This window comes from Primulina tabacum, chromosome 2 (assembly GCF_025594145.1).
Source record: "Primulina tabacum isolate GXHZ01 chromosome 2, ASM2559414v2, whole genome shotgun sequence".
Taxonomy (NCBI): domain Eukaryota; kingdom Viridiplantae; phylum Streptophyta; class Magnoliopsida; order Lamiales; family Gesneriaceae; genus Primulina; species Primulina tabacum.
Genome location: NC_134551.1, coordinates 2245812 through 2267446, shown reverse-complemented (window position 1 = coordinate 2267446; position 21635 = coordinate 2245812). Strand labels below are relative to the sequence as shown.

Below are 21635 nucleotides of genomic sequence, written 5' to 3'. Positions count from 1 at the left end.
GGTTGACACAAATATTAGAACGGTTGGTGAGCAATATATCAAAATTATATTTATATATGTATGATATGATCAATTTATTGTTAGGTAAAGCATATAAAAGTGATGATGATTTGATGAAAATGGCTTAAAAAGGAAGCTAAGGAAGGCCACCATGCATGCATGATTGGGAGGACCAAATCACTTTATCAGCATTTGCCATAAAAGAATCATGTCTCACACCATCTCTTATTCTATAAAGATAATAACAAGTACGTGTGTACAGAATCAAGATTGTAGCTTCAGTATTAGTGTTCTCCAACTCCTTATCGGGGGACTATAGTTGGTGTTTACATTTTTTGAACGAATATGCTAACAACAATACCGTAAAATTGAACTCGTAAAGATAAAGCAGTAACAGAAACAAGCGTATTGTTTACAGTAGGAGTATCGTGTAAATAAAAAGAAAACCAAACCGAGGCCTGTAGCATGTACAGTTTACTTAGACTACAAGAAAAACACCCAACGACAACGGTTTTTTTGAAAAACTGTTGTCGTAGGTGCGATTTGACAACGGTTTTGTAAAAACCGTTGTCTTTTAGGGGGTCAAAGACAACGATTTTCTAAAAATCGTTGTCTTTGAGGGTGTCAACGACAACGGTTTTCCAAAAACCGTTGTCTTTCAGAGTATTTTTTTGGCCAATCGACAACGGTTTTTGAAAATGGATGTCGATTAGCGTGTTTTTTTGACAAACGAAAACAGTTTTTTTAAACCGTTGCCATATTTAGCGACGGATTTAGAAATTCCGTCGCTAATTTAGCGACGGTTTCCATAAAACCGTCGCTAATTTCAATTTATCGACGACTGCAGGCAAGTCGTCGCTAATTATTACAACGCTTTTAGATAAACCGTCGCTACTGATAGCGACGATTTAAGTTAAATTCGTCGCATGTCAAAACATGCCACAGTTTTTTAAAAACCGCCGCTACCTTTAGCGACGGTTTTCTTGTAACCGTCGCAACATTTGGCGACGGTTTTATATAACCGTCGCTAATTTGAAATTAGCGACAGTTAAGCCAAATACCGCGCAAACTCTCTATAAATATCTCCATTTTCGATTCATTTTCCACCACAACACATAAAATTTTTTCTCTCTTACACTATTTTATCACTTCTCACAACACTTAAAGTTTTTATCACTACTTCATAACACTTAAAAATTTTTTCTCTTACACAATTTTATCAATTCACACAACACTTAAAATTTTTCTCGCTATTTCATAACACTTAAAATTTATTTCTCTTACATGATTTTACTACTTTACAACACTTAAAATTTTTCTCTCTTACACGATTTTAGTTTCGATTGTTAGTTTCTTTTAGATTTATTAAATTATTAAAAGAATTTTTTTTTTTTTTCGAAATAACTTAGCGACGGAACTCATGATTAAAGACCGTCGCTAAATTATAACACCGTCGCTAAATTTAGCGACGGTTACGAAAAAAACCGTCACTAACTTAGTTAGAAAACCGTCGCAAATTCTACCTACCACGACGGGTAAAAACCGTTGTCGTTGAACGGACTTTTAACAAAACCGTCAGTTACAACAGTTTTAAAAAGGCTACGACAACGGATTTTGTTGTCGTATGCCGTTTTTGTTGTAGTGTTAAAACAGATTCGTCCCCTCCGGTATGTGCTATGAGGTTCCAGCGGACGTCTGTTTCCCAGTATACAACGGACAGACTAGCAGAGTTGCAGCACAAAACACTATGCTAGCGAACAAAAGCAGTACATGAACTTTATCAGTGGAGGAAGCAAAGGCAGAAGTTGAGCAGAACGAACAGAAGTTGAAATTCAGCAGAACGCAGAGCGAGCAGAAGCAGTAGTTCAGCAGTACGAGGAGAAAGTGGATTTCGGTATATTTTTCTAGGCTAGGCACATCCCCTAAACAGCCAGGCCATGCGAAAGGTCTCAACCGAAAAAAAAAAACAAAAGATGGCATAGACTGTTAGGCGATTTTTGCCTTGATTGGTCCGACATTCGACGAACCTAGGTCGCGCTCGTACGCTTGCACACAAGTCAAGGCTTTTTCCACTGCAAATCGGGCCCATGATTTGCACCCCCTGCGCCGGCGTGCGCGAGAAAGAGCCTCTTAACCAATCATTGTTACACCTCCATAAAGTGTAACACATTATAAACTTAACTATGCCACTTTAGTTTTTCGATGTGGGACAAACCCACCTTTCCAAATTTTCATTCCACTCACATGAAAAGCCTATAAGCCTAAAAACTCATACCTTTAATCCAACATACATATCATAAATTCCGGAGATTTTCGTCAAAATCTGATTTTAGTGCAGATTTCAAATTTTTTTTTTTTCCAAAAAATTTAGTCATATTTTTGCTAGAACGCTAACATGATGTAGATAATGCTGATATATCTAGTGTCGAGTCAATATTCTTGTGAAAAAATGAAAAAAAAAACATGGAGAAAGGCTAATTTTTGTCGGTATATATCATAATTGATAATTTAGTAGTTAATTGTTATTATGTTATATTATCATTAAAATTAACTCATGGCTCACGGATGCTACTATAAGTTTGCATACAATTAGGCTTGTCTCGTGATCATTGCTTTCAAAATGACTTGCAATAGATTTATAAGTTCGCTTTTAAAATTATCAGACTTGACTAGAAAAATTTAACATGTTCAAAAACATTTTTGGCCAAATTAAAGTCAATTGGTCTTAATTATTAGCCTATAATTAAATCATTCCCATATGTTATTAGATTCATCGACGTAACAAGAAATTAAATTCCAACACAAATATATTAGAATAATCAAAATGATAGATGAAAACGATAATCTCTTAGGAACTTATCATGTTAAAGAATTTAGAAAATATTTTTAAAATTATTTTTAAAAAAATTAAAAAGTGTCGAGACAATATTTTTAGACAAAAGACTTCAATGAAATCGTCCAATATGTCAATTTTGTGACACGTATATCTACTGTCCAACCCGATCCATTAAGTAATATTATTTTTTATGTCAGAAATATAACTTTTCATTCTAAATATAGATCGGATCTGTGAGAACCTCATACTCCAGCAGCTAGCAGATTTCAGTAGAAGCTATTAATTCCAGCAGCAACTCATATTTCAGAAGATGATATTTTTCCAGCAGACAAAATCCAGCAGCAGAAGAGTTCAGTAGCGAGATTCCAGCAGATAGCTACTGGTTCTGCTCAGGACTTGTAACTGAAGCATTTAACATGGAATAAAGGCTGTTAATGACAGATTATGGTCATTAATTGGAAGGCTAACAGTCAGATTTTGGCCTATAAATAGCACCCTTAATCTCTGAAATGGTTGTTACCAAAATCTTGAGATCACTTGAAATTAGAGTGAAGATAGTGCATTTTTCGGAGCAGTAGAAACCAGTAGCAAGAACAAACAGATTTCCAGACTTCAACCGAAATATTTAGCAAATTACTGTAAGTGGGCTTATGTATAAATATCTTGAATTCAGTTTGATGGTTTATGTTTTAAAGCAAAGTTTCTGTATGATCGATTTCTGATATCTGAATTTTGAAGCACTGCAACCTAGTGAACTAATGGTAGGAATATATATTATGAACATTACTGATTACTGATTACTGGCCTCACCCCTTAGAGGAGAGAACATATAGGGGACTGATATCAGTTTAGCCATGAAATTCACGAACGTGCTCAGTGCTTACTTGTTAAATTTCTGATTTCTGAATACTGATTACTGATTACTGAATACTGAATACTGAATACTGAATATTGAATACCGATTTCTGTTCTGAAATTAAGAATTTTGTATATTATTCGTATTACTATTTCTGTTAAAAATGGTTTTGAAAATTGGGAGTTATTCCTGCCCCCGCTTACTGAGTGACAACCATATCACTCACCCACCAAATCCATCTCAGATAAGAGCGAGGAAGAATTACTAGAAGAAGAAGAACAACATCAGTTTTGGAGCTGGTGAAGAAGATTGTTATTTTTCTCAGTTCTGAATTATGTAATTAGATTCCGCTGCATCTGTTAAGACAGTATTATGTTCGGTTTTACATTTTCGCTGTAGAACATTTGAGTTTGTATAAGACATTGAGATATTCAGTATTTATGAATTAAAATACTGGTTTCTGAATTTTGTACTTCTGAGGCTTATTGTTTTCGAATGTAAATTTGAGAGCAACGCCGGTGTCAACCAACCCCCGTCCCGGGGCGTGACAGGATCGACTGTATCATTAATATAGATTAGTAAGACTGTATGAGACCTACTCATTTTGGGGTGACTTAATTTTTTTGACTTATTTTGTCATGAAAATTAAAAATATCGGTTGAGATTTTGAATAAACAAAGATATACGAAGAAAATATTATTTTGAATATTTGTTGAAGATATAATAAAGAGATTGGAATATATTATTTTGAAGATATGATTTTGAAAAGATTTGTTCTATCTTGGATATGATGTATATACAAGTTCTCGTTCATTTCGAAAATTGTCTAGCGTGACAATATGCGACGAGTACAGCCAAAATTGATCGAGGGAGGTCGGTGAACTTTTATTTTCAAATCTTTCCAAGTGAGTTTGTTGCTTGAATTTACTTAGACATTGTGAGTTATCGTTACTTCTTGCATGGTGCCAAGTTAAGAAGCAAAAAACAAAATTCTTCATTTTGGGTCGCATTCTATGTTACAACAAGCGTCAGACAACCTTCTGTCAGTATCTCTTATTTTATTCAGACTCTGAGATTTTCAATTGTTGATGGAGCCACATACATTCAAAACCTCGTTATTGATTCCTCGGAGAATTCTATTAAAATGAAGTCAAATTCAAGCGGTACGTGATCGTTAAAGTGGAGACTACTGAACGTTTTATCATAAAAATGTCATAAGAATGTTTAAGTTCTTGCAATTTTTTTTCTAGCCTTTCGAAATGCTAGGTTTCAGAAAACTTTAGCATTATAATGAATTTTTAAAAATCGTATACACACACCCAACATACCGAAAAATTCTCTAGCGTCTAGGTGTCACTAGTTAAAATTGGTCACGTATATTACACTTATTTTAGATTTTATATGCATACGTCATGTGACGACTGTATAATTCTTAATTTTGTAAAGTTGTCTCCTCTCCTGGTTGGTCCTTCCCGTGCTACCGGGAAAATGGCGAGAACCGAGAAAGGAGAAAAAAACGATAATTTGGTCAGAAAACAGCGAGTTTCTCACATATCGACAAACAAAACGTGCGCCATTAACGATAGACACGTGGCAGAATTTGATTCGTAATTTTCATGGCTATAAATGTATTATTAATTAAATTATTACTATTATTTTATAATAATATAAGAAAAAGGTTGAAATATGATAACATATACTGACATTACATATCTTTTCCCCCTTTTTAACAATTTTTTTTTCCTTTTGTCTTTCTTTCTGTGCCAATAAATAATAAAACTCATCATCCAATCGGTCCAATAATGGCAAATTGAAAGTGACCAAAGAATAACAAAGGTAAGTGCTCGATCCTTTCTTGAAAAAGCTAAAGCTATTGCCCTCGAATATCATTCCTTTTTATGTTTCTTTAATTATATTATTTTGAGATATTTATTTACAAAATAGTTTTGGAAAACATATATATCGAGAAATAATAACTCTTGTTTCTACTGAGAAAACGATCGGAAAATAACACTTGAATTACTATAAAACTTAGACATTTTGAGTTGTTTGATTATCATCAGCTATAAATTTTTATTAAACATTAAGCATATTCAGTCGTGCAATATAACGACAAGAAAACTCGGTACTTTTAACTCTTTTGATTAATTTTTTTCATTTGAACAAAGGTAAGTGATAAAGTCACTTTTATCAAATCCATCATAATCATTATATTAATATTACGTTTGAATGGAATAATTTAATATACTTGGATTTCAATTATTTACTGTGAATCTACTCAAATAATTTTTGGATTGTTTTCAAATCTACTGATTTTCAGTCACTCAACTTCAATTTTAAGTTTTTTTTTTTTTTAAAAAAAACCTAAATAATGTTTTTCAAAAGTCTAATCTATTGGAATGATTTAAAATACAATTTGGCAAAAATTTGTGTGAGACGGTCTCACGGATTTCTTATTTGGGTCATCTATGAAAAAATATTACTTTTTATGTTAAGAGTATTACTTTTTATTGTTAATATCGGTAGGGTTGATCTGTCTGACAGATAAAGATTCGTGATACCGTCTCACAAGAGACCTACTCATACAATTTTCCAAATCTATATGTCAAAAGAAATAATCTTAATTCTAAATATAACATTTTGAAAACTATTGAAGCAGAAAGACATATCAAATGAGTGCTCGATTTTAGTTTTTCTAATGAAATTATGTGATTTTATATATTATATAAACAAAAATATGATTAATTTCACCATCCTAAAATTTCCAATAGGAACTTTTGAAGCTCACACATTTATTGGTGTTTTCCTTTCGATTGGAACCAAATCCCTCTAAAAAATTTGGCTTTCTATAATGGGACAAAAGGGTAATTAAAGAGATGGATAATGTTCTTTAAACATAATTTGCTTTGATTCATACCCAATGTACTCAAACTATGGAAGAGAATATACGGTTATATTAATTTGTTAAAAGTAATGTCAATTTAATTCTATAAATATTTTTCTTGGAAAATTACTATCTTTTTTGTGTATATAGTATAAGATATTTGGGTAAAAACTTATGTAATAATAGCAACTTTCTTATAGATGAGAACTTAATTTTTTTTTAATAATCCAAAACTCAAAAGTCCAAATTTCTTATTTAATATAATTGTAATGTAATATTTTTTTTGTTTTTTTTTCTCGTTATGATTCTCGAAATTCTACTACTTGTAAGCTGCCTACTCTCCGGTATAGCAACCAGTCACTTTGCAAATGTATTCTCACTAACATTTAAGTTCAATGTTTTCCAATAATTACGTTTTAACATTTTTGAAAATATAATCGATATCACGTTTTGATCAGTTCTATACAGACGATCAAAATAGCTCGGTATATCTCCAAAGAATGTGAGATATACCGAGCTATTTTTATTGTTTTAAGTGCATATTTTATTTGTCGATATATAATCTAACAAGAACTAATTAATAGAATAGTTATTTTATATTCATGTAAACAAAAAGTAAGCATATGGTTCTGCATGGCCATGACGCACCAGCTTTAAGCATATATATATATATACATATATATATATATATAAAATTACAACTTTCCAATACATCTTCGGACTTTCTTTCTACAACTTGCACTACTAGTTAGTGAAAAATTCATAATTATTTTTAATTATAAGTGAAAATAAAGTTTGTTTTTTGGAAATTTTTTGAAATGTATATATGTTTTTGCAATATGAACGATGAATATTTATTTTATTTTATCACCTAAATATAATTTTTTATTATTTGATTGATGATTTTATTAATACATGATTAATTAAGTTCTTGTATATGGTTTTACAATGGGAAAAAAAAGCTTTAAAATTTCCTTTTCTTTAACAAGATAAAGTTCCTTAATTAGTAGCATATGACTTGGTTATGTAGGTAACTAAAATAATTATATATCAACGCAACATTGTCAGCTAACTTTTTTTTGTCTTTTTTTAATAAATATTAATTTATTTAGAAACGTACGTGAGACTAAAGTGGAAATATATTCAATTTTTGTCGTGCTTACTTTGAGTGATAGTAGCTCCGGGCCCTGGGTATCATACTCTATAAATTTTATTAGACAAATTGGGAAAAGTGTACATATTTGTTATTTGAAGCCAACCCCTTGGCTAAGTGCTAATAGATATGGATCGAATGAAACGGTTATGATCATTTGCGTCAATGATCATATATTAATTGATTACACATCATTGTTTCATCGAACATACGTTTTGCTCAAGTTCTACATATATATATATATATATATATAATGTCAAAATAATAAAGTCATTTTCAATTTTGTATTCTATTATTTTTGGGTGATAGCTCAACATTATATATATATATAATGTCAAAATAATAAAGTCATTTTCAATTTTGTATTCTATTATTTTTGGGTGATAGCTCAACATTGTAAAGGGATGAAGTGATCCACAACTTTGAGAATGTGGAATGCTTGGTGTAACCACAATTCCAATTTCATGTGGTCAGACGGAAATATATGTTCTATATATATGTTCTATATATATATATATATGTATATGTGTGTGTGTGTGTGTGTCTGTGTGGTTTTCGATTTGATATGGTATTATGATTTTTTGTTATTGCAATCGAATTTATGTGTCTTGTATCCGCATTATATTACTTATAGTGAAACTCATCTCTAAAATAATTATTTTTGGTCTATGTTATTTTTCCGATCTATTTCACAGAAAAATGTTAGTAACAACAAATTTATTATTTATTATTATTTTTCTGATAACTATTTTTTCAAATTTTCAAGTGATAATTTAACTTATAATATTTAAAATCACTAGAATTACAAACAAAATCACTTATTAAAAAAACAAATAAAAAGGTTAATGATCATCACTCATACACGCCTTGTAGTACTGTAATTGCTCATAGTGATTAATGGGCATAACAAGTTCAAAAATCAAATATGAAACTATAGCTGGAAACTCTAGTAGAATATTGAAAATATTTTTTTTTTCTCAAATTATCTTCGTGCATATATATTTAACATGTTCTAAAAATATTTAACTAACAAAATTTTTAGATTTTTCAAAATTTCTTAGCAATCAAATGTCCTATCAAATATTATTTTAGGAAACCAATTTCATAGTATTTAAAAGTTCAAACAATAGATATAAAGTCCAATCACATTTCTCAATTTAAAGCACAGTATATTGTAGCATTAAAAAAAATGTTATTGTCAATTTCTTGAAAAGCATGTACCAAAAGTTCACGTAATACATATTTAAAATAAGTTTAATTATTTATTAATTAAGAGCGGGTTCTTTAGAGATTTTATTATTGTTTTTTTTTTCCCAAAAACTTTATGAAATCACAAAATGCCATGATCTCTAAGGTAACAAAAGCCACATATTAATTATAAAATTAAATTAAAAAAATATTTTTATATAAATATTTGCTATATAGGAAAAAATAAGTGTGCTGTTGTTCCTTTGGATGGATGAAAAGTTTTGGGATAAACGTAAGCAAATGAAAACACGACACGACATGCATTTGTTGCTTCGGAGATTTTAGGGGTTAGGGTAGGAATATACTGATTGGATATTCTTCTAATGTTTGGTTATGTTTTTTTTTTTTTTTAATATGTTTGTACATTTTGTATACATATTTTTTGTTCATCTAAGCGATTTTTTTTAGAAAAAAACTTATTAAATATTAATCGAGAAAGAGTAACATATAATTTATGTGTTACTAGTTTAAAAAATTCTAACCAGATAAAAATGAAAACATGGCTCCGCCACTGTCACCGACAACTCATTTATGGTATGATAAAGTTTATTTTATATAGCAATTATTTCACCATACCATGAACGAAAATTAACCAACAAATAAAGAACAATAAAATATAACTATGCTAATTAAGTATCAAACAAAATTGTACAATCGTGCAAAGTACCAGGAGGAAAAATACCAGCGTGGTTTCAATGGGCTTTTTGACCGGATATCTGTATGGGCCCACGTTTTTGTTAAATGGGCTTTCGTGTATTTTTTACATGTTCCTTTTTGTTATGTTATGGGCTAATTTGTAGTTAACAATAATTAATTAATTTTATGAAATTTATAAATTAAATTTTTTTTATGTTAACCGGGTTACCATTGGGTCTAATAAAAAATAATCACGAACTTAAAAATCAATCTCATTTTAGGCCTTAGGCAGTATGGACTATTTATATTTATTAACTAATTTAATCATTTTGATGGACATTTCCAATCACACTAATTTCAAAGTTTTTGCTTGAGTTCATATTTCTTATCTGTTCATGCATCGACAATGTTTGCATGATTTATTTAGTTTTACCTAAGTTTATATATTATATAATATGATAATTGAGCCCTTGATTTTATGAGTCAAGTCAAATATCAATTTTTAAGGTTAATCGAGTGATAATAATAATTTTATTAAAATTTATAAAAATCACTTATATAATTATCTCGAGTTCATTTATATAATTATCATATTATATAATATATAAAAATAAATAAAAATATTTATTTGATTTTAATTTATACCTACTAGCAAAGATTTATAAAATCATTTATATAATTATCATCTAGTGATACTAATTTAGAACTTGATCATATATAGGGTTAAGGATTTTTATGTATGTGTTTTTTATCATTAAATTAAAATTATCAGATCTCATAAAATGGATATTTTATCCTTGTATAAAATTATTTATGACGGATCCATGATATTATCACGGGCTTTCGAAAAAAGTACCAAACATTAGATAAGGAGGATTATTTATCAATATCTCTCTTATCCAATGTACCAAACTCTACCTTAATGAATATAGCATACATTTGAGCCGCCCAAGCTCGATTTGGTTATTCAATTTCTAATTTGAATTATTTGATATACCATGTATTATTTTTTAAAAAAAAAATTTTGTGCATTATTATTAAGAGATTGATAGTTTTTATTTCATTGGAAGATTAATACGGGGCGATTGCAAATTTTTTTTTCCCAAATAGTTCTGCCTGAACTTCATCGTATAGCAGTTGGCCAAAATTATGAAATGTTGTGTATATAGAAAACGAAAACATTTACGACACAGAGAGAAATATATTTGTTTGTCTTCCAGCTATTTATCTTATGCCTATACCCAATGAGTTTGAGAGTGGTCGATTGTCCGATCTTATTAAGATATGGACACATACATACAAAAATATTAGGATCAACATGGAAGTCGATATTTTACTATCATTAGCCAAATTCATTTGAGTACGTTTTGTATGAGACAATCTCACGAATTTATATTTATTATATGAATCGACTCGAATTAATGTGAAAAGTAATATTTCTGTATAAAATCTTTGTTATTGTGTAGGACATGTGTTCAATTAAAACTTTTTCTAGAGTCTTTTGGTGAATTTTCATCGGCAATTTGTTAGCAAATTCAACATTTTCACTACTCAAGTGAGAAGTTGTCTGAAATTTGAATAATTAATAATAATTTGTCACATATCAAGATCCAACGTTAATATTAAAGACAGAGCAGCGCCAGTAGAGCACCTTTTCCCGCATATCCCTCTGTGCTATCTCTAAGCCTGCCTTAAATTGTTTTTTCCCATGAGAAAAATGAATTTCAAGAATTTAATTTAATAAAAAAAATCATATAAATATAAATACAGAATAGTAAATTTTTTCTTTCTGTAAGTAATACTTTTCTCGGCAAATCGGCCTCTCTCTCTCTCTCTCTCTCTTGATGTGCAATCCTGCAAATCGCTTCCGCCATTTCTGAACCCGAGTCTTTCTCGTTCTATATATGCATATGGACACAAAAGAAACGGAGAACGGTGATAATAATAATGGCCCAGCAGCAGTTTCCTTTGATAGTTTGAATATTGAGCCGCATTTGCAGCAAGAAGGAGAGCCCTTGTCTTTTGATCAAGAACAAAGAGTATATTTAGTCCCATTCAGGTATATTTGTTTAATCGTGTTGGTTCAAGATAAATTTAGTCTTTTTTCTTGGAGGAATTGTGTGGTGGCAAGTCTGATTCGGAGAAGGGACAAAGCGAAATGATTCTTGAGATTTGTTGAAAGAATGTGACTGTTATTGTAACCAAATTCATTTGAAATGACGGAAAGTAAAAGAAAAGAAGTGTTTTCTTGGATTCATTTGTGTGTTCTCAATATAGGGTTTGATCTGTTTCTGGGATTTCGGTTTGATGGCAGGATTAATAATCTTGCCGGTCCTGTTTGGATTAGTTATTTTGATTTATAATTTACTTCTTGGCTGTTATCCTTTTTTCTGTTCATTTAATTGCACTACTGAATTACTATGATGTTGCTCACTCTTTGGATTGATGATAGATTATGAGTCTTTTATGTGAAATTTTTGAAGAAACCAGAGTGTGTTGACTCTCAATTTTGCTGTCATAGATGTGGTAGTATGGTGACTATGAACTGATTATTTTACAAAAACATGCTCTCGAAGAAGTGGTTTTCTACTGTTTTTGTGACTGCATTTGGGTTTGTTTGAAGATGGTGGAAGGAGGCACAAGACTCTTATTCATCAGATTTAAAAATGGGAATCCCGTATATAGCATCCCCTGCTTCGTCTTATGGCGGCGCAATGAAGATATGGAACAATATATTCTATTCAGATATAGCATTTAACCTTAAGAAAGAGGATCCTTCACTGTTGAGCAGTGGGGAAAATGGTGAAGTTGGGGTATCTGGCAGGGACTATGCTTTGGTCCCTGGCGAAATGTGGCTACAGACACTTAAATGGTCAGTAAGTTTCCAGAAATACTCCTGGGTTTAAATGTTATTTCCATTGTTTAATTTTCTTGATGCGAATCCAGTTGGGCGTGAGACATGCCTGAATCTGCCGGTTATCATGATTAAGTTTTGCTGTTTTAAGCTTGTGAAGTGTTTCTACATTAAAAAAGTGCTCTCTTGCCTGACATTCTTTGTCAACTGCTGGAGCAAGATCAATAATTTCCACACTATTGCACTTGGAAATTATTGCGGTTTCATTTTTCCACGCGAGTTGTGGGTTTATATAGAATAACATTTTCCTTTGTCGGCATGATTCCTTTGAACATTTGGAATAAATGAAGTTACTTAATTTAATTGTCCTTTTTTCCTTGTCCAGGCATAGTGATTCGAGAAGTTCATCAAATAACATCAAAAGCTCATCAGCTGTAGAAGAAGATATGTCGGATATCTATCCTCTACAACTAAGGTTTTCTGTTCAGAGAGAATCCAATGCATTTTCCGTCAAAATAAGCAAAAAGGTTTATAAACATTTACACGACATACTTGTAAAAACAATATGACAAAGATAGTTCACGCTAACTGCAAATCTAGTTACCATAATTGTAAAAATATTCACTATGAAGGAAATCATATTATTGAGTGATGCTTGCTCGAACTTAAAATGAATCAAGCTTCTATTTGAAGCTATGAATCTGGGTGAATTTTCATTTAGAATCGGTTGCTGGAGTGAGAAAATAGTAATACTAGAAAAATAGAAGAGGGCGGGATAGAGATAAAATAAATGATTTTCTATATCTTCTATTTATGTATCATTAACCATGACCATAATCTCAACCAAACATTTCAAATATAGCTGCATGATCTTGCGACAAGCATGTTGAGGACTCCTAGGAAGTGCAATGCTTATGCTGTTTTACCCTTTTTTATATATAAAATAAACAAGAGATTATTTCTGGATTGGATTCTGGGATTTAGTATTCTTTTAGTTATGCTTCTGATTTTTTCTTCATGCCGTTTATGTGACATTATTGGTTTTGTAAAACTGTTAACATATTAATCGAGTTTAAAGTATGATTTGTCTATTGCCCTAATGCTGCATCAATTTGTCTAAATTGATGATCACTTAATATTAGCAGCCCACGTGTACAGCAATCCATTTGTATCAACTCCCAGAGCTTTGAAATTAAATTTTCCACCTAATTGTTATTCGTTAGCTTTAAATGTTAAGTTTCCCTTTTGTTTTAATTTCAGGATAATTTGGTTGAGTGCTTCAGAAGAGCCTGCAAGATATTCAATGTAGATACTGATCCTGTAAGTGCATTTTATTTCTTTTTAAATTTTTTGTTGACCTCTGTAGCTTTACTTTTTCTTGGGTTTAAAGGTTGGCTCTATGTGCAGTTATGGGTTTGGGATTTTTCGGGGCAGACGACGCTGCTTTTCCTTAATGACAAAAATAAGATCTCGAAAGAGTCTCAGAGGCAGACAGACCAGGATGTGAGTAGCGGAACTTGCTTACGTTTGTAATCTGAGATGAAAGAGAATATATTTGTTGAACAATAAATTTGCGTATGATTAGAAAAAATTCGCATTCAACATCATGGAAATAGTTCGCGACTTTTGTAATGACCAGTCCTTTACCCCCCAAACAAACTAGGAAAAAAGGGAAAATGAACAAGGACATATTGGATCCTCTGTAATTGAGTTCCCTCTTGCGTCAGTAACTATTAGGTAGACAATAATTTATGCTGAACTTATTATTGGTGAGACAGCCTCTGTTTTTTCACCTATGCGCACCCTTCTTTTTGTTTTTCTTGGCAGTGATTGCAAATTTAAAGGTTAATCATACTATAGCATGCAATTTTAATCTTAGGTGATCCTTTTTTGTTGATGGTGATCCTTTTTTGTTGATGGTACCTGTTACATTAAAGGTCTATTGTATCTCTGTCAATTTTGTAGGGGTTGAGTGCACTGGGTTGAGGGAACATCATTGACTTTACATTCAAACCGATGTGGTTTGCTGACAATGCATACATTTGAAAACTGATTTCTTGAATTTTCCATGTTTATCTTGACACTTTACTCATGTTACTTTTTTCATGTTCATTAACTTCTTTTTCTGTTAATTTATGTAGCTTCTCCTCGAGTTGCAAGTTTATGGTTTGTCAGATTCTGTTAGAAATAGAGGAGTTAAAAAAGAAGATTTGGCACCATATACTAATGGTACTTCAATTTTGATGAATGGGAGTGCTATCAACAACAGTTCTAGTTCTGCGCGCCATTCCTCTACTATTTTCGGAAGTTCCTTTGAAGCTGGCTCTTTGGGATTAACTGGATTGCAAAACTTGGGGAATACTTGTTTCATGAACAGTGCTCTTCAGTGTCTAGCGCACACACCAAAACTTGTTGACTACTTTCTTGGCGATTACAGGAGAGAAATAAACTCGGAGAACCCATTGGGCATGAATGTATGTTCTCTTTGGTGTTAGAACTTCATTGTATTCAGACTGTTGAATAAATTTGTTTCCTTTTCTGATTAATGTTTTATTGTTCAATTGAACACTATTGTCTGTTAGTCAATGACATTTCCAGATAAAATATTCTTACACAGTCGTGCTTTGAATTTTCACTTCTAAGTTTCGAAATCATTTAAGAAGGTGATTCTACATTTGTAATAGTTGTGTGATATAACTTTTTCCTGTGTATGTCTTGCTGCAACTGTGCTTTCTTTACATACTTGCATGACTCGTGATAAATAAATCTATATTTATTAAAACAATAATATCATTTCTTTTGAACAGGGTGAGATTGCTTCAGCTTTTGGAGATCTGCTGAAGAAATTGTGGACTCCTGGCGCAACACCAGTGGCACCAAGAACATTCAAGTTGAAGCTTGCTCATTTCGCTCCTCAGTTTAGTGGTTTTAATCAGCATGATTCTCAAGTTTGTGCTATTCCCCTGTTAAAATTTAAAATTATATTTTTATTCCTGTTGTCTGAACTATCTCAAGCTCGTATTCCATTAAAGTGGAAAGAATATAATATTTTCACTTCAATTGGTTACTGTAGGAGCTCTTAGCATTTCTTTTGGATGGACTCCATGAAGATTTGAATCGTGTGAAGTGCAAACCCTATGTTGAAGCTAAGGATTCTGATGGCCGACCAGATGAAGAAGTGGCTGATGAATATTGGAAGAATCATCTGGCTCGCAATGATTCAATAATTGTTGATTTGTGCCAAGTGTGTGTCTTTAACTCAGTTGTTTTCTTGCTTTTGCTTGTTTTTTTGGCCATTTCCTTTTCATTTGAAAAATAAGGGAACTATGTGTCTTGGATGCAGAGTATTCATTAACAATCTCTCTTGTTTGTTAAGGAATGATATTACGATCTTGAGCCGAAATTATATGCCTATTCTCTTTGTGGGTCTCAGTAATCATAAATCCAGTTAATTGTCATTAAGGATAATAGCCTAATAGTAAAATCAGGCTACATTTTTGGATTCTTTGTCTAACCATGAAAACTATATTTTTCACCACGCTGCTTTTGACTTTCACTTCTTAGAGATAGGCAGAGGAATGTTCTGGTAGCTGATGGTCTTTATGGATGCCTTCTCTAGTCTTGTCTGACTCCCCACTGATTGATGCCATTTCAGGGTCAATATCGATCCACATTAGTATGCCCAGTTTGCAGAAAGGTGTCTGTTACTTTTGACCCATTCATGTATCTGTCATTACCACTGCCATCATCAACAACTCGGACAATGACATTGACGATTGTAAAAACTGATGGCAGTGCTCAGCCATCCTCATTTACTGTTTCTGTACCGAAGAATGGAAAGCTTGAAGATCTAATTCAGGCTTTAAGTGCAGCATGTTCGTTGAGGGTCGACGAGACGCTTTTGGTTGCCGAGGTAACAACAGTTATCACACTATGTTATATTTATTTTCGCCCTTTAGGCGATTTTATTATTATTCTCCTTTTTATACTTCTCATATTTCAAGCTCTAAGACCAATAAACTTTTTTACAGATATATAACAACCGTATAATACGATTTCTGGAGGAGCCGACGGATTCATTATCTTTAATTAGAGATGGTGATCAACTAATAGCATATAGGCTGCCAAAGGATGCTAAGGAAGCTCCTCTGATCGTCTTTATGCACCAGAAAATAGAAGAGTAAGTCCAAACTGCATTCTTCTTTGTCCATATTTTGTCATGTATAGTATATTACATGCTTCCGCAAAAGGTTTATGCTTGATTTAGTGGAATCAACAAGACAATAGTTCTGATTCAGCCATTAATCACCATCTTCTGCTGGTAACTAGCTAATATTTGTATCATTTCTTGATTTCTATAATAATGACTTGCTTAACACGGAGAGCATTTGTTATTTCATCAATTGATGAATAAAAAGAGGTCATAAGTTAACTTTAACATAATAAATTTGCAAAGTGCCATACTGAGATTTAGGTGGAGCCATACCTATTTATTCCACATTGAAGAAATGCATAAGGTCATAAGCACATTGAGTTTGAAATTGTACGCAGATTATAATTAGGTGGGCAAGGACAACAAATCACTGTTTAACAGAGATGACTTAGGGTTTTTGTGTTTACAGTGATGGTTCAACAGGAGTGTAAACAGTGGATGGGATATCTGCTTGAAATAGCATTAGCCAGGAAATCTTGTTACATGTATTCCTTTTCCCAGTCATTTTTGTTAAGATGATTGATAACAAGCACATAAGATTCAAATTGCAATATTATTTTTTAAAAAAAATTTATTGTTGGTTTACTTCTACACCTCATCCCTTCATTAAAACTCTGAGCACTCAACAGAAACTGAGAAAGTGAATGAATACTCTCATTGGTGGCTTTAATTGTCAGGGCATCCTCATTTTGAAGTGTAGCAGATAGTAATACTAACACACATGTCTGTGCAAGTTGCATGTATATGTATATGTACAGTTGGATATGCCTGTATTTTTGTTTTGCCAATTTTATGGCCATCTATGGCAAAGGCGAGTTTTTATTTTTTAACTTCTGGATAGATGGTGCAAATGAGTTTTTAATTATTCATGTTCTAATTTTTGTTGTTGCTCGGGATTTGAACATTCAAGGAATCTAATTGTATAGTTAGCTGAGTCCACTGGCCTTTTGGTTTTCTAATTTTTTTGATAGTCAGAAATTCATCTGGACATTGCACATCAATGTCTTGATGAACCTTACCTTTACCAGTTATATATGATGTCATACATGGAGATTATTGTCATTGTTAGTTTTGACCTGGTTGCATAATCCCTTGCAATGAATGTGTTTTGTGGATTTTCTTATACTTTTACTTGGTACAGTTGTTTGCCATGGAGAAAGAGTTGCTTCTGCGATATTTATCGTCTGACTGTACTTTGGTTTTTAAATTTAAGCTGTCTAATTAATATTTATTGCAGGAAACTTGTTTTCGGGAAACTGTCCTCAAGTTGGAAGGCATTTGGATTCCCTCTTGTAGTACGCCAAACCATCACCACTGGTTCTGAAATCTTCGAAGTGTATACGAAGCTAATTGCTCCATTCTTGGTCCCTGATGAAGAGTCTATTGATAATTGTGGCAGCACAGACAATAATGTCCGCTGAGGTGGAAGTGGAGGATAATAAAAATCCTAGACTAACTGAACTTTCTGGGACAACTAGTACAGAAGAGCCCGATTCTACGCGTGGCACCAAGTTTCAGTTTTATATAACAGATGAAAAGGGAATAGAAAGAGACTCAGATATTACAATGGAAGAGCCGGTGAATCTGAAGACCATTCCCACACGTTTGAATGTGCTTGCATGTTGGTCAGAGTCAATGCTGAAGCATTACAGTGTTCAGCCTCTTAGCTTGTTGCCTGAAGTTTTCAAGTCTGGTTTCTTTACAAAAAAACCACAAGAGTCTATCTCTTTGTTTAAATGCCTAGAAGCATTTCTCAAGGAGGAGCCTCTAGGACCTGAAGATATGTGGTCAGTGAGCTATTCTGGTTTCCTTTTTATATCCATCACTTTGCTACATAGATTATATTGTGTGGCGTATCTTGTTAATAAGGTGAATACGAAGAATCTTATCATACTTAGGATACATCATTCTGCGAATTCTTCCCTGCTGGTATTAGTTCTCATTGCAAATCTTAGCTGGTAGTGGCGCCGTATGTTAGCTACCTCGAACCATAAAGAAACTAGAGATATGTTGTCATATCTGGTGGATTTTTGCAAAGATCCATAAATAATACTTCACGACCTGCTTAAGGTAGATCATTTAGTGTGACATAAGTTGATCTTTCTTGTCCACATTAATTTATATGTGACATTCTGGCATCCATTTATTTTCTTCTCTGTAATCTTTTCCAGCTTAGTAAGCATTTTTGTTTTTACTTATTATTCACTCATTATTTTTCTGATCTGCCATTTGCCCTTTTAGGTACTGCCCAGTGTGTAAAAAACATTGTCAAGCTAGTAAAAAATTGGATCTCTGGAGACTGCCAGAAATTTTGGTGATTCATTTGAAAAGATTCTCCTACAGCCGGTATCTGAAGAACAAATTGGAAACCTTTGTAGATTTCCCCATCCATGACCTTGATATGTCTGCTTATATAGATCAGAAGGGTGCACGATCTTCAAACCGATATATTCTCTATGCTATTAGCAATCATTATGGAAGTATGGGAGGCGGTCACTACACGGCGTTTGTCCACGTAAGTGTACCTTCATTCTCTAACTTATTGATTTTTGTTTTCTTTTTGCAATTCATCTCTTCTCTTTCAAGACTATAATGCGCTAAGAAGATTTCTTGTGTTTTTTGTGATGCCATCTTAGAAATGCATCGTTTTTGAGTGGTTTGTAGAGTGTAGTTTTAAATTTTAAAATATAGTTCTTTGGGTTTGAATATAATACGGTAGTATTATTTAGAGTCGTGAAATTAAAGGTAATGATATTGTTGGGAGTTGTTAGATGAGGAAAAGTATATTTTGGGTGAAAAAAGGTAACTTTTAGCACTTATCACATGTCATCATGTTGTGGCTGTGCATATTTGCTAGTTTCATCTATTTTTCCGAACCTGTTCTAACCAACCATTCGGTAATATCAGCATGGTGGTGATCGGTGGTACGACTTTGACGATAGCCATCTGTCTCCCATCTCTGAGGACAAGATCAAGACTTCGCCTGCTTATGTGTTATTTTACAGAAGGGTCGACGAAGATATATCTAACTTGAGAAGACTGTGACTTACTAACTTGAAGTGGTGTCTCACCGAGCCTATAAGCATCCATGGTGTTATTCTTTTGTTCTTGAATCACATTCTTATTTGTTGTATTTGGTAGTGTTTGTCAAGATTTGCAAAATGGAAGTTAGTGTAGGGAGAAATAGGTCCCCAAGGACATCATATAATAGTGAAACAAACATTTGGGGGAATAAGATCATATTAAGGCATATATTTATATGTTGCAAGTGCGTTCAATCTTCTGCAGTGAAAAAAGACAGAAGAAAGAATGATTGGGTTGGTTGGACTTAATTTACATCTCTCCTCTTAAAGATACATTAAAATTACATAGCCTCTCTTTTTTCCCCCTATATATTTGGGAGCATGAAATTTTCCCGGTATTTTTTTGGGTATTAAAGATTTATTTCAACACACACACACACACACACACACACACACACACATAATTATATTATATTATTTGTATTAAATTAATTTGTTTTAATGAACTTTAAAACTAAAAATGTTGATTTGGCTCATCAGTACAATTGCTGACAATCTAGGGGTCAACAACATCGCCAAAATTCAGGGTCGTCCGAAAGATGTGGAAAAAACAAGCTCCTACTGATTTAAGCAATATTATATGATGGTATGCTTTAATCTTAGTTTTCAATCTGAAGTTCGTGTCAGCTTTGCTGCTCGCTTTTTCTTCCTCTTCCTCCATGGCTCAAATCTCCGGACCTGATGATGTTGTTCTGAAGATTCCTTGATTTTTGTGCGCATTCAAATCTTTTTCTTTAATTAATAACAATGATGAAAAATGGATTAAAAAAGAATTAATAACACAGATGGCAATGGTTAAGCTCAGACCAAAAGGCTGTCGTGATCCCCATTTCTAGGAAACACGATTGCAACAAGCAAAAATGACACATATTTCTTATGTTCGTTCGTAAAAGATGAAAATTTGTGTGAGACGATCTCACGGGTCGTATTTTATGAGACATATTTTTTTTTTGAGTCATCCATGAAAAAATATTACTTTTTACGCTAAGAGTGTTACTTTTTATTGTGAATATCGGTATGATTAATCCGTTTCACAGATAAAAATTCGTGAGATCGTCTCATAAAAACCTACTTCTCATAAAAAAAAAATACCAACTTCAAAGGACAATACAATACAAGAAACACACATGTTTCACAACCTAAGCGTAGTCGTGTAATTTTTGTTTGCTATTATTGGTTTTAATGATTCGCGACCTCTATTATTAATAGGCTAGGCTGCCGACTATATTTCTAACCAGTTAGGATATTGATTTTCAACTACCTAATTAATGTATTTTTCATTAGAAATTAATTTATTACACGCTCATCATCAATTCTAATTTTTTTCCCTTCAATGTGTTTTCTTGAAATAAAATGATTATCCATCATTTTTATTCTTATCGAAATTCGATACATGATAATTTACAGTTTAAAAAATAAGTAGATTATTTCATGGAAATCTCCAAACCTTATCTATAAACACAATTTATAGCATGTTTTGAAATGCATTTTTTAAGAATGACCATGGCAGAATACTTATTTTGATTCATATTCTTTTTTATTTTGTAACACGATACATGATAAGCAAATTATCCAATATACGTAACATTGAGCTACCCACCCTTTGACAAGTTGAGGATATCGAATCCGAACCGTGGTCAAACATGTTCGAACTTTTTTTGAGTCGAATTCGAGATTAAATCATTATTTTCCATACTTGGTGAATTTGAGCAAAATTTTTAAAAATTTTCGAACTTCGAATCAAGCTCAAAATCAAATAAAATTAATTCGAATCGAATTCAAACTTTTAAATTTTCGTCGTATTCATCTCGATTGAGTTCATTAACACTTCAGTCTTATACTAGGCATTTCGCTTTCCCGAGACACATCTCA

The 21635-nt window shown here is 32.4% G+C and overlaps 1 protein-coding gene across 1 annotated transcript; it reads left to right on the top strand.

Annotated features, from left to right (window-relative positions):
• Positions 1–11388: 11388 nt before the first annotated feature.
• On the top strand, positions 11389–20048 carry LOC142524376 (ubiquitin carboxyl-terminal hydrolase 8-like). Its single transcript, XM_075628339.1, is given in 14 exon segments — positions 11389–11672; positions 12237–12485; positions 12853–12994; positions 13728–13787; positions 13875–13970; positions 14609–14941; positions 15275–15415; positions 15541–15711; positions 16123–16380; positions 16499–16647; positions 17918–18098; positions 18100–18467; positions 18922–19195; positions 19588–20048. Coding segments are annotated over 14 exon segments (2715 nt in total). The 5' UTR covers positions 11389–11517; the 3' UTR covers positions 19726–20048.
• The last annotated feature ends 1587 nt before the right edge of the window (positions 20049–21635 follow it).